At 39.3% G+C, this 13,837-nt stretch overlaps 1 protein-coding gene across 1 annotated transcript in view; it reads left to right on the top strand.

Annotated features, from left to right (window-relative positions):
* Window positions 1-13,837, top strand: part of FHIP1A (FHF complex subunit HOOK interacting protein 1A) — a 230,711-nt gene that overhangs the window by 146,781 nt on the left and 70,093 nt on the right. The window contains exon 5 of the mRNA XM_072724824.1: window positions 5,929-6,555. Within this exon, the coding sequence (XP_072580925.1) occupies window positions 5,929-6,555 (627 nt within the window). The remainder of the gene's footprint in view (window positions 1-5,928; window positions 6,556-13,837) is intronic.

Here is a 13,837-nt window from a genome sequence, read left to right on the forward strand (position 1 = left end):
CTGATTCTATTAAAGCAGTGTAGAGCACTTATATATGGATTTGAGATGTGCATTTTGACCTGTTCCCTGTGAAAACAATTTTCTCCTTCCATTCATCTTCATTCTTTTGGTCTTTGCCTTGTCATAGACTAAACGATAGAAATAAATGAAGTCTTTGAGAGATGAAGAGTTGGGAAATATTAGAGAACCTGATCTTAATATCTTAGTCAAGTGATGTTTGTTAACATTTAAAAAATTTATGTTTCAGCTTTTCAAGTACTCTAAACTTGACAGTAGACAGTAAAGCAGAACAAAAGCTACGTTTCGTTAGAGGGCCGAGGCATTAACTTGTGCTTCTATTGGACTTTAAAGTGGTTGAACATGTGAAAATGTCAGCAACTCACCCACTGTATGCTCAGTGATAAGTCTGTTTTTGCCATGGAATGGAATATTATTACATAGATCATTACTTTCAAATCCTTTCCCTAATACCTAAATTTAAAAAACATACACAAGTGAAGGATTAGCTTATTGTGTTATTTTATTGATTGACGGTCCTACCATGTTTCTTTGTTGCACTAGTGCTAGACCATCTTTGGTCCCAAGGACGTATGGTATATAGATACTTTACCCTGTTTTGTCCCAGATTGAGGTATGCCTCTGGAGTTTGGGACAGGAGCTGAAATAAACCAAATTGTACAAACATGTGTGTATTATTGGGCTGTTATCTTAATATAAAATAAACGACTCAGTACATGTCTCTCAGGGCAATAGGTGTACCAGGAATGTGTCAGATTGAAAGACATGGCTGTTAAGTGATGATCAAGGACTGGATGGAAACTCACTTTTGTTGTAGTTATTTGGTACATTAAGTGGAAATCGGCTTAAGATCGCAAAAGCCTGCCCTCCTTCTGTGTGATGGAAAATGTTGCTTAGTAACTTGGTTTTTTCCACGGTGCCACTTTAAATTAGCATTCCAAAGGATTTTGAAGTATGGGTTGTATTCATGTGACTTTCTTGAAATAACTAGGCTCTAACCAAAGTGGCACAAGTAATCATCTCTTAATACATGCATGTATGCAAGACATAAAACAATATTAAGATGGAGTCAAAGCTAATCTGACAGGTAAATACTTGTGTTTACCATGAAGAATAATCATTTGTTAGCTGGAGGAGTGATTATGTGGATCTTTCATTCTGAAAGCTTTGAGCTTCCTATTTAGAATTTGTGAATATTTGGAATTCAGGCCTGTTATTACTGACTGATGGGAACCATCTTTAGAGCTAAGGATAGAAGTAATTGATAGGATATCCTTAATGAAAGAAATATGCTCTTTGTTAATTTCATTTACCCCTAATAACCTTCATACTTACCAGGCAAATGACTTTGAAGTTAGGTTAAAATTTAGCTGTATTGGTCAGATGATAATTTGCGTACCATTGTTCACACTGTCGATTTTTTCATGTATTTGTTACTTTTTAGAATTTTGATCATTTATGTGAGGATCTATGTGATCCAGGCTCATGATTCACACACATATATATATACCAGCTTGTATTTATTAAAGTTTATAGACCAACAAATGCCTAGCTACGATTGGTGAAACATTTAGAATGCTATTTCCAATCTTAGCTGGCTTTCTTAATGAGCTTGGGCTTTATCAGGGACTGATTGCTTTATTAAATAGCATCTTCAACCCAAAGAAGTGAACTTGTAAAGGAAATCTTTGCACAGCATGTTTTGCTTGCTTTCCCTCTCATCTGTCCTTGGGTCTCTCCAGCTTCTTTAGTGGTATTTTTTTACCCTGAACTGAATCCCCTAGACAGTATACAGCTAAGAAGCCAGGGCTGGGAGAGCTGTGGCAAGGTTGAATGCCTAAGTTAGAGGATACTCAGGGGAATGTGCTTGGCCTGGGGAAGCCACGGGGAGCAGCATGGGACCATAGGTCCATAGTACTGGGAGGTCAGAGTAGATAAACGGGTGAAAGTAGATAGCAGGGAGAAGTCAGGACACAGGAATATTGGGGTTTGGTGGAAGTGATGAGACGACAGCACTAAAGGAAAGAGTAAGGAAAAGTCCAGGTCACATCAGGAATCCATCACTGTGCAGCAGACTTGGGACGTCAGAGGGTCTTTGGTGTTTCAGTGCATAGTGTGCTCTAGCCAAGAAGCTTCTTAGGCGTTCCCTGTCAGGTTGGGCACCAGGCCCTGGGTATGGGCCCCGAGAGCCCACTTGTAAAAGCAGGTCGTGGGTGTGTCTGTCGGGAAGGGAAGGGGAGGTGGCCTGGGCGAGTCCTGACACCCAAGGAGAGAGGTTAAGGATATGTGTCAGCAGGCTAATTAGCGTTGTGCTGAGCTGTGGATTCCGTGACTCACAGGCCTTGCTGTAACACACCCTCTTCCAGGCAGTGACACCGCCCGGCCAGGGCTGCGAATGAGTGAGGGCTCTTACTATGTCTACTCCATTCCAGAAGATCAACAAACCTTCTACCTCTGTGGGTTATTATAGCTCTGTTCTCACCTTTCTCTGCCCATTGACCCATGAGGCGGTGTAGAGGAGCTTACAACTATAAAGAGGGCAAAGATGCTTCAATTTAACAGTGGCTAAATTGCTTGCATTCTGTATAAAAACCTCTGTTCTCTTTTAAAAAGATTTTTCATAACAACAAAAAAGTAGGTCTGTTTGCAAAGGAATATGGTTGAAAATTAATATAAATGACAATAAATTTTGAGAAGAATGTACTTTGTGCCCACGTACATAGATTTTCCATATATAGCTTACACACATTTAGATATGTAAGAAATACTTGGAGGCATGCATGTAGTACAGGTACGTATACACATGTGTAAATTTATATGGCTTAGGAATTTCAGCGAATTAGATTTCAATTATTTTTAACTCAGTAAAAGACATTAGTACAAGATTACTTTGTCTACTTTTATTTTTATTTATATTATGAAATTAGATCAATTTACGGGGGAAGAACTACTTAACTATAAAATCCCATTTATATCTTTTTTAGACTCACTTCTGATCATGTGTCTATTTGTCAGTCAGTATATTAGTTTTTAACTTAAACGATTTCATATATACTTTTGCATGTAATAATTTAGTAATGATTCACTTAGTGTTTATTTTTAATAGCTTTATTGTAGGGTGATATAATATTTTGATAATTCTCTTATTGTTGATTGGGTCAATGGTATTTTTATTTTTTAATTATTGAAAATATCATTGACATGAACATTTCTTAACAAATTATTTTTGGATCATTTCCTTGGGGCATTTTCCCCAAAGTGAGATTAACAAGTCAAAGGGCAGTAACAATTTTATGGCTTCTGTTGGATATTGCCAAATTGTTTTCCAGAAGGATTGAGCTAATTTGCCCCACCACCAACAGTGTATAAAGCACAGTTTCAATTCTAGACAGTTTAGACAGTCTGAGCACATGAGAAGTATAATTACATTTCTACCCCGAGGCCCACCTGTATAGATAGCTCTCATAACTAAACTCAATATGTGGACTTTGAAATTATAGAACCAACAAAGTGTGTTGCTAATTTATTCTTCAGAATGTGGAGCCCTAAAGTCAGAGCTTTTGGGGCTGGAGAACATGCATGTCGAGGTGGAGACCCCTTTTGGACAAGTGCAGTACTGTGGTCCTGTGTCGTGTGAGGTTGCCAAGGCCAGAGCAGAGGGAAAGACCAGCCAGGCCCTAGCATTTCTGCCAGTGAGGTTGTCAGGCCTCAGAGGAATTCTGGAGGACTTCTGGGAGATTGGGGGAGGCTGGGGGGGTGGGGTGAGATTTTGGAGTCTGGCATATGGCAAAGGAGAGGGGATGTCCAGTGAAGACACCAAGGACACCACTCACTGAGCCATGTACCACCCAGGTAGCTGCTAACTGAAGGCCTTTCTCATTGCAAATGTCAAGTCGGGTGTTGGAATGATTTTTTTCCTTTGTGATAGCATTATTAATTGTATAATGGAGGTTGATAGAGATTACAGATTCTGTAGAGATCTAGTCATTCTGTAAGGATACACTTGCCTGGTCTGTAAAGGCTCCATTGCCTTGTTTCTGACAGGGGAAAAACTTAAACCTTTCCCCGAGAAATAAATTTTTCTCATTGCTCATGCATGCTGACATAGCATTGTATCTTTGCCAGCTTCCCCAGTGACTTGCAAAAATTCTTTAACCTAAATATAGAACATGTAACAGCATGTTATAGAACTGGGTCAGGAGGGTACTGCAGAAGACAAACATAATCCCCATAGCATGCAGTTTAGGAAGGCAGAAGGGAACAAAGATAAAGTCATTGATAAGGCTTTGGGTTGTCTAAAAATTATGTGTATACATTTTAAAGGAAGTAGATTGAGTGGGATATTATAAAAATTCTAAGTCAGACAGTTACATGGGAGTTGGGATAAAAGAATTCTTTTTTTTTTAAAGATTTATTTATTCATTCATGATAGACATAAAGAGAGAGAGAGAGAGACAGAGACATAGGCAGAGGGAGAAGCAGGCTCCATGCAGGGAACCCGGTGCGGGACTCGATCCTGGATCTCCAGGATCACGCCCTGAGCCGAAGGCAGACGCTTTAACCGCTGAGCAACCCAGGCGTCCCAAGGATAAAAGAATTCTTTTAATTTCTAGGTCCCAAAGTAGAAGTAAGTCTCGACAGGTGGAGAGAGGTAGGAAGCATTCATTAGCCAGCAGTGGTAAGGGAGAGAAACACCAGGACTGTCACATGACCTAATTGGAGCTTTACTTATATTTTACCATCAATCGATTTTTGCTTTTGGTGGTAAAACATGTATAACAAAGATTGCCATCATAACCTGTTCTAAATGTACAGTTCAATGCCATTAACTACTTTTACAGTGTTGTGCAACCATCACCACTGTTTCCAAAACTTTTTTATCACCTCAAACAGAAACTTGCTATGTTAGGGATTTATTTTGTAATTAGTCATTTCAGAGCTTTTTCTGGTTTCAAACAACACAAGGTTCAAAATCTTCATTTAAAAATTTTTTTTAAAATTATTTTTTTTGGTTGCAGCATATGCCATAGGCTAAGGTTGATTCTGCTAGGTATGTGTCTGTTGTTCATCGGTTTCCTTTCATCCTTCCTAAACTTGCATGATTGGTGGAAGAGGGTGCCCATCCAAGTAGAGGAGGGAGGAATGTTCTGTCGAGGGCATGTGAGGAGCTGTGTTTCCCTGTTGGAACCTCCGAATCAACTCTATTTGTAGAAGAACATGCACAGGCTGTCTTACTTCATGTATTTTAAAATTAAAAAGCAATATTATATTCTTGACAGTTCAGAAAAAGAATTGAGGACTTGTCATCACTTTGAATGCGAAAATGACTATTGACATAGTTGGTAATGATGGATCTAAAAATATATAAATAACTTTTCATCTATTGTATCACAATTTTTCATTTTGCTCAATAGTTCTCATAATAATAGGCTTATGAATGGATGTAGCTTAATTTTTATAACCATACTATCTTCTTTGACGTTTAGATTGCCAAAATTGATAACTTTTCTAAATGAGCACCTTCAAACATATGCTTTCTGTAGTTTAACTGCTTCATTTTATTCTCATGAGAGAGACACACAGCGTTCATATTTATCTTTTCTCTTTTAAATTTTTATTTATTTATTTGAGAGAGAGTGTGAAAGACCACGAGCAGGGGGGAGGGGCAGAGGGAGAGGAACAAGCAGACACCCTGCCGAGCAGGGAGCCCAATGCAGGGCTCAACCCTGGGATCATGACCTGAGCTGAAGTCAGATGCTTAACTGAACCATCCAGGTACCCCTTCATTATTTACCTTACTGTGACCATGGCTTCTGCATTTTCCATGAAGGTATGACACAGTCAGTGGTGGTGTGTTTTTGTAATTATGGTAAACAATAGATAGATGACAGATGTTGGAATTGGTTACAGGTTGTGAAGATCTTAGAGAAGCATGACCCCTTGAAGAACACCCAGGCAAAATATGGATCCATCCCTCCAGATGAGGCCAGTGCTGTACAGAATTATGTAGAACACATGCTCTTCTTGCTCATTGAAGAGCAAGCCAAGGATGCTGCGATGGGGCCAATTCTGGAGTTTGTGGTCTCAGAGAACATCATGGAGAAACTCTTCCTTTGGAGTTTGCGGAGGGAATTTACCGACGAGACTAAAATGGAGCAGCTAAAGATGTATGAGATGTTGGTCACGCAGTCACACCAGCCTCTGCTGCACCACAAACCCATCCTAAAGCCCCTGATGATGTTGCTGAGCTCTTGTTCGGGAACAACCACCCCTGCTGTGGAGGGAAAGTTGGTAGTCCTGCTCAATCAGCTTTGTTCCATCCTGGCCAAAGATCCATCAATTCTGGAACTCTTCTTCCACACTAGTGAGGACCAAGGGGCAGCCAACTTCCTCATCTTCTCCCTTCTGATTCCCTTCATTCACCGAGAGGGGACAGTAGGGCAGCAGGCCCGAGATGCTTTGCTGTTCATCATGTCTCTGTCTGCTGAGAACAACATGGTGGCCCGTCACATCGTGGAGAACACCTACTTTTGTCCAGTAAGTCCCTCTCATTGGCATGCCTGCCACCCACTCTTTTCCTCTACTGTGCTACTGGTAAATGTTTTTTTTTTTTAAATTCCTTTCTTTTCAGCAAGTTGTACTTGGCACCTTCTAAGGAAAGATGCTTGGAGGAAATCTTTAGGAGGGAGCAGAGAAATCTTAAGTTGAGATGCTATTTGGCTGAGCATTGTCAGCTCAAAACAAGCCAGCAGAGGAAACTATATGTGTTGCCATTTCTTGTGTCATTTCTGTTGAGTTAGGAACTATTTTAGTTTTTTTATAAGAGCACATCCTGAGTGACTGGTAAGACCTGCACTTTCTATATTCTTAGCTTTTCAAGTTGATTTCGCACCATAGAATCGTGGCGTGTAGTGAGCCTGCTCAGCTCGTTTCACAAATTAATTTGTTTCTCAGCAAGATAATGACCATAATTGTAGATACAATGTGCTGGTTTTATTTTAAAAAATAAATATGTATTTACAGTTTGAGGGAGCAGGAATCTGCTCATCGGCATGGTGAGAAGGAAAGTATGAGGTCCTTTGCAGATGTTGCACTGGTCCAACCACAGTCACAGGTCTGGGACCCTGAAGATTCTTTAGGGCTCTGATTATTTTTTTTTGTAGTCAGTGTTTGTCGGAGATGTTGGGCAACAGCTCTTTCTGTGTTCCCAGCTCAGTGAACACTTCTGGTCTATTTCCATTGTCTGTTCTTTCTACGGGTCACCTCATTACACTTCTTGATAAACTATATTGTCTTAAGTATGCCTGATGCTGCTGGAATAGTAAGACCATTAATGAATTTTATTGGAACAGGCCAGGCAAGTTGCCATAAGTAGATTAGATTCATTATTAACGAATGCTATATGTTTTATTTTATTTTATTTATTATTTTATGGGTGGTTCTTGACCAGGGGAGAGGGCAATGAGGAATGTCTTTGGGGCACGCTTTGCTATTATAGGGACATGAGGTGGCCGGGGAGGGAGGTCAACTGGCATTTAGTGTGTAGGGGCCAGGGATGCTTCATGTCTGATAGTTTGTGGAACATTCTTGCACAGTAAAAAACTAACTTGCCCAAAATGCTAATAGCAACTCTAGTGAATAATGCACTATGTTTGGTTTGAGGTTCAAAAGCAGTAATCTTCTTTATGCTACTAAATTCTTATTTTTGCTGGTGAATATTTATTTGGGAGCAAACAAATGGGTAAAAATTTTGAAAACTAGAACTTCAGTGAAGAAATTCTGGGTACCGTGTGCCTCTTCTGGGTTCTGATGAGTGGAATTAGAAATTGTACAAAGATTGATAGTCAGATGGGAAGTAAAGAGTTGATCCCCTTCATCTGGGCCAACGTATTAAATGTCCTTTTCTTATTGCCTTCAATAGTGTACTTTCTTACGAATTCTTTTTCAAGAATATGTCATAGGTAAGAATGGGACTTCTTGCTAAATCTAAGCATCTTTGGAGTACATTGCTGTATTACTTTTCTGTTTCTGCTGCAACAAATTACCAAAACCTGGTGGCTTTATGTAAGACAGATTCATTATCTTACAGTAGGTTAGAAGTCCCTCAGGTCTCACTGAGCTGAAATTGAGACGTCAGCAATGCTGTGCTCCTCTCTGGAGGCTCTCGTGGTGAGTGCATCTCCTTGCCTTCTCCAGCTTCTAGAGGCCTCCCTCATCCCTGGACTCATGGCCCCTTCCTCCCCTTCCATGATCAGCAGTATGACAACTCTCTGACCATCCTTTTATACTCACGCCTCTGCCTGAATGTGCTCTGTTGTCTCTCTCTTCCACTTTTAAGGACCCTTGTGATCACATTGGGTTTACCTGGATCATCTGGGATAATCTCCTTATTTAATGGTCAGCTGACAGGCAACTTTAATTCCCCTTTGCCATGTAACCTAACATATTCACAGGTTCAGGGATTAGGAACAGACAGTGTGTGTGTGTGGCGGGGAGGCACTAGTCTGCCTACTATACTTGCTATATCCACTGCAGAGAGCTCTTGAAGAAACTTGAGCCATAACACAGTAGAACCAGAATTCTTTTAGGAGTTGAATCTGACTGTGTAGGATGGGTGAGTTTGCTCACGATGGGGAGATGCCCAGGGGGTCGGGAGTTACATTAGGGTCTAGAAACAAGAGTGATAGGGATGAGAATGGAAGGAAGAGGCTGGATATGAGCAATGCTGTGGAGGCAGAAGCTTACTAAAATCAGTTTTGTTAGGGAGCTCTACAGAGGTTTGAGTTTGGGCTTATTTGAATTGTTTTGGATAGTTCTGTTAAAGGAGTGCAGGTGTCGAAATAAATCATCAAAATATTCGGGTGGTTCTCCTCAGTATGCAAAAGGCAATTAGAAAAGATGTCATTTACAAATGCAACACAATTCTAAGGTATCTTGAATAAATCTAACAAATATATGAAAGACCTTTACAAAGGAAGTTATAAAATCTTACTGAGGGGCATGAAAGAATACCTAAATGAATGGAAAGCTGTTTAGTTTATAGGTATCGTGTGGATGACACTTCCCTGCAGATCAGTCCATAAAGTTAATGCCATATATGTTTTACAACTTTTTATTATGGGAGAGAAAAAGTAACATACAGAAAACTTGGAAGAATACTGAAATGAATACCATATACCCACCACTAACATTCAAGATTGTTACTATTTGTGTTTATCATCTACACTTTTTGTTGGTGCTGTACCATTTGAAGTGAAGATACAGACATTTGGAATTAAGTCATAGACATCAAGTACTTCAGTACGTGTCTCTTACAAACAAGAACTCTCCTACATAATCATACCATTATTACACCTCAGAAAATTACATAATAATTCCATAATATGATCTAATATCCAGTTTCTCAGTCGTGCCCCTAGTGATTTTTATAGGTTTTTTTTTTTTCCAAACCATAGTCCAATACAAGGTACGTTTCTGACTATCAAATCTCTAAGTAACTACTGATCTATAACAGCCTGCCACTTTCTTCCTCCATGGCACTGACTTTTTAACAAAGCAGCTATTGTCCAATGCCCCACCTACTTTGGGTTTGCTTCTGATGTGGTTTTACTTGTCTCTACCCCCGGTATATCCTGCAAATTGGAAATTTGGTTTAAGCACTTGATTAAATTCAGGTTTGAGTTTGTAAGACTATTTTATAGGTGACGTGGTACACTTCATTATGAGCATTATGTGATGCTGTTAGCTTGTCTCACTTTTGTGATGCTACACTTGCTCACCTGATTGGTTTAGGTGATGACCACTATATCTCTCCACATAAAGATACCATTTTCCCTTTGCAGTTGTAAGGTGTAATTTATAAGGTGTTAATGTGAATTAAATCAAAATCCCAATAGGTTTCTTCATGAAACACAACAAATCAATGCTAAAAATCATATAAATGTATGTAAAAGACCAGGAATAACAGATAATTATGAATAATAGTAATAGTAATATATTTGTTGAGAATGTACTATATGCCTGATACCATTCTTAGTGCTTTACCTGTAATAAATCATCTCATCCTCACAACTGTAGGTATGAGTGTTATACCCTTTTCATAGATAAAGAAATTGAGGCACAGTGATATTGAGTAAATCTATACAAGGGCACATGGCTAGTAAGAGATAAAATCAGGATCTGAACCTGGGCAGCCTGGCTCAAGGACCCATGTGCTAACCACCACTTTGTACATTGGTAATAAAATATCAAGGTATCCTATAACACATGAACCATAAAGAAATGACTGGAATTAAGAACAGAAACATGGATTGGGAGAAGATAGTTGCAACACACATAACTATAAATGGTTGGTACCCAAAGTACATAGAACTATTTGTAATGCTACAAATTAATAAGCTAATGATGAAGCAACCCATTAGAAAACCGGGCAAAGGATAAGAATGGACAATTCCCAGAAGACGCCCAAAGCCAATAAACATGAAAATGTGCTCATCTTTGCTAGATCGGGAAGTGCAGATTGAACCCACAGTGGGACACCAGATAATGCTCATCAGGGTGGCTAACTGTTGGGTCTCTGATAACACCAATAGTTGTCAAGGGCGAGGAAAAACAGGAACTCGTGAGTATATAAAGTGGTATGATAACTCAGGAAAGCTATGACAGTTGGCAATTTTTAATACAATGGAATATGATCCTGCATCTTCATTTCTAGATGTTTGCTCTAGGGAAATTTGGCACATGTTTACAAGGATACACACAAAAAGATTCAATAGAATAGTGATTTGAGGAAGAGCAGAATAGAAATATATTAAAGATATATGAACTAGCTCATTCTATACCAGTGGAATAACTACTCAGGATTCAAAATGAATTATCAGGGATGCCTGGGTGGCTCAGTGGTTGAGCACCTGCCTTCAGCCCAGGGCATGATCCTGAAGTCCCAGGATCAAGTCCCACATCAGGCTTCCTGCATGGAGCCTGTTTCTCTCCCTGCTTATATCTCTGCCTCTCTCTCTCTGTCTCTCATAAATAAGTAAATAAAACCTTTAAAAAAAACCCAATGAATTATCACATATATTAATTAGCATGTAACTACATCTACATCTATGAACACCAATAATCTAAAAACATGTTGAATAGAAAAAGTAGCAAAAGGTTTCATACAGTATATTAGTATTTATATAAATTTACATATAGTTTTAACTCACAAAATCTTAGTGTATACTGTTTTTTTTTTTTTTTTTTGGATACATATGTATACAGCAAAAGTACAAAACCATGCACAGGAATAATATGCACTAAGGTCAATGAAGGAAGGAGAAGAGATGGTAATGGGATTGGAGAAGGGTTTAGCTCTATTTGTAATGTGCTTTTATTTTTTTTGGAAAAAAAGAGTACTCTAAGGAAATTATGGCAAATTATTAAAATCTATTAAATCTCGGAGGTTTTCCATTCTGTTTTATATGTTTCATACATCAAAATTTAAATGTATTAGCAGAATGAAGCATGTTTTTAATGTTAGGATATCCATTTATTGTGCTATAAGCATATTTCACTGAGTAATTGTTGCTTTTATAAAAATGTGTTTTAGGGGCACCTGGGAGGCTCAGTCAGTTAAGCATCAGACTCTTGGTTTCAGCTCAGGTCGTGATCTCAGGGTTCAAGCCACTGCATTGGGCTCCATGCTGGGTGTGGAGCCTACTTAAAAACAAACACACAAACACCTGTTTTAAAACACCATGCAGTTCATTAAAATTGGAGGGAAAACAACAACTCCAGCTGACCTTATTTGCTAGAATGGAACACAGAGATTCCTTGTGGTAAGTTGCCCCTTAGGATAGATCCTGTAATCTCATTTGTACCCAGTTTTCTATAATTACATCTGACAACATAATTAAAAAAAAAAAAAGAACTCTCTATGTTGAAGATAAAAGTGTACTCTGTTAGCTATCCAGCTAAGGACCACAATTGACAAAAAGCTTTCTCTAATTAGTATGGTTGTCAAAGTGTGTTAGCATCAGGCTTTGAGAAGAGTAATGAGTCCTTCTGGAGACTGGACCACTTTTGGAAACTTTCATTGGTGTAGTTGATAGGAGGGCCTTGTTTCGCTGCCTCTACAGCCAAGACCAGCTCTTCTGAGAGAAAAAAAGAAGGAGATCGAGAATACTCTGGGGAACAATTTGGCCGCAACAAATGATTGCCAACTGTATATGATCCTGTCACTTTGGATTTTTTTTGGCCAAATATTGATGATTATGCCCCCATCACTTGTTAACATGTTGACAAAAGTAGAAAGCAGCCTATAAATAAATCAAGAAATGAAAATTTAAGTGAGCAACCTGTAGGTATACAGCCATTGATAGAAAGTTATTTATCCCATACCCAGAATTTATGAGGTTTTTTTATTTTGGTGAGTTGCATCAAATGATCCCCACCAGCTGCTTTGCTGCTAGCTTCCGACGAAAGCCATCTGCTGAAAATCTTTTTCTTTTGCTAAAATTAACCGGGTACCATTAGATGTTTCAAGTTAAAGATGGACCTTCCCTGAAGTGTTTAGCCCTCCGTGCATGTCCTCTTTCCTCCCTCCCCTGGAGACACTGCTGTGTGTGAGCCATGATGCCCGTCTCTGTCCATGTGTTATTTTCTTTGTTCTTGCATCAGCTCACTGGAGAAACTGAACCCTAGAAACCTCTGTGAAGGGCAGAGTTGGGTTTGAAACCCTGTTAGTCTGATTCTAAAATCCATGGCCTCAACCAGTACCATACAAATCTGCTGTCAGGAAAGTGGTTTTGAACTGTTGTTATCCTTATGGTTTTATATGGTGATTAGTTTTCTTTTAAGGAGACCCTTGAGAGAAGATAAATTGGAAATATTGAGTTAATACTTAATGCACAGGGAATAAATATAATGTTTTACAATTACTTTTTTTTGTGATCAGGATCAATAAAAGGCTAAAGTAGTGGATGGATGTGTTATTTTCAACTAGCTGTTCAGTGTCTCTAGATTTTGAAAAATTTCGGTTAAAAACAAAGTTCTTTTCCTTTCTTAAAGATTTTGTTTATTCATGAGAAACAGAGAGAGAGAGAGGCAGAGACACAGGCAGAGGGAGAAGCAGCCTCCCTGCAGGGGATCACGACCTGAGCTGAAGGCAGACGCTCAACCACTGAACCACCCAGGTGCCCCCAAAATGAAGTTTTTTAAAAGTAAATACATTGTGCCATTAAACTGCTGGGAAAAATGATCCACAAACCTGTTGCAGCTTCTCTTTTTGCCTTGTCCTGTGCCCGCAGCACCCTCTGTGTCCCTCCATGGAGCAGTGGGCCTCCCAGGCGTCTTTATTAGCTTAGCGGCTCTTTTGTCCAGCTCACCTGGTGTGACTTGTTCTCTGCTCTTTCCCCAGCATCAGCCTTGCATAGGCCCACAGTCAATGTTCTAGAAATATTTGTGGGTTGGGTGAATGGATCAACTCCGAGCATCGGAGTCTTGGGAAGGACGATATAAATATTTAGCCATAAAAATTCATAATCAGATTCTCAAAACTATGTAATACTCTATTATTCTGCAGACTCTTTTCTTCCATATTTCTCTGCTGCCCAGAAGAGGACAGCACAGGCAATCCTCTAGCTCCGCTTTCTTAGAGGCAGGACTCCGTGTCCGGCTGTCACACGGCACTGTCCTTCTGTACAGGCAGGCTTCCGCTTGCATCTCAGCTGTGCCCTTTTCAGAATACTCTTAAAAAAGTGAATATTAGGTGTGTATTATTTTTAATTATTGTCAGTGATGTATGTAATTTGAAAATTAATGTTGCTGTAATTAT

The sequence above is a fragment of the Vulpes vulpes genome, chromosome 10, assembly GCF_048418805.1.
Source record: "Vulpes vulpes isolate BD-2025 chromosome 10, VulVul3, whole genome shotgun sequence".
NCBI classification, from domain to species: Eukaryota; Metazoa; Chordata; class Mammalia; order Carnivora; family Canidae; genus Vulpes; species Vulpes vulpes.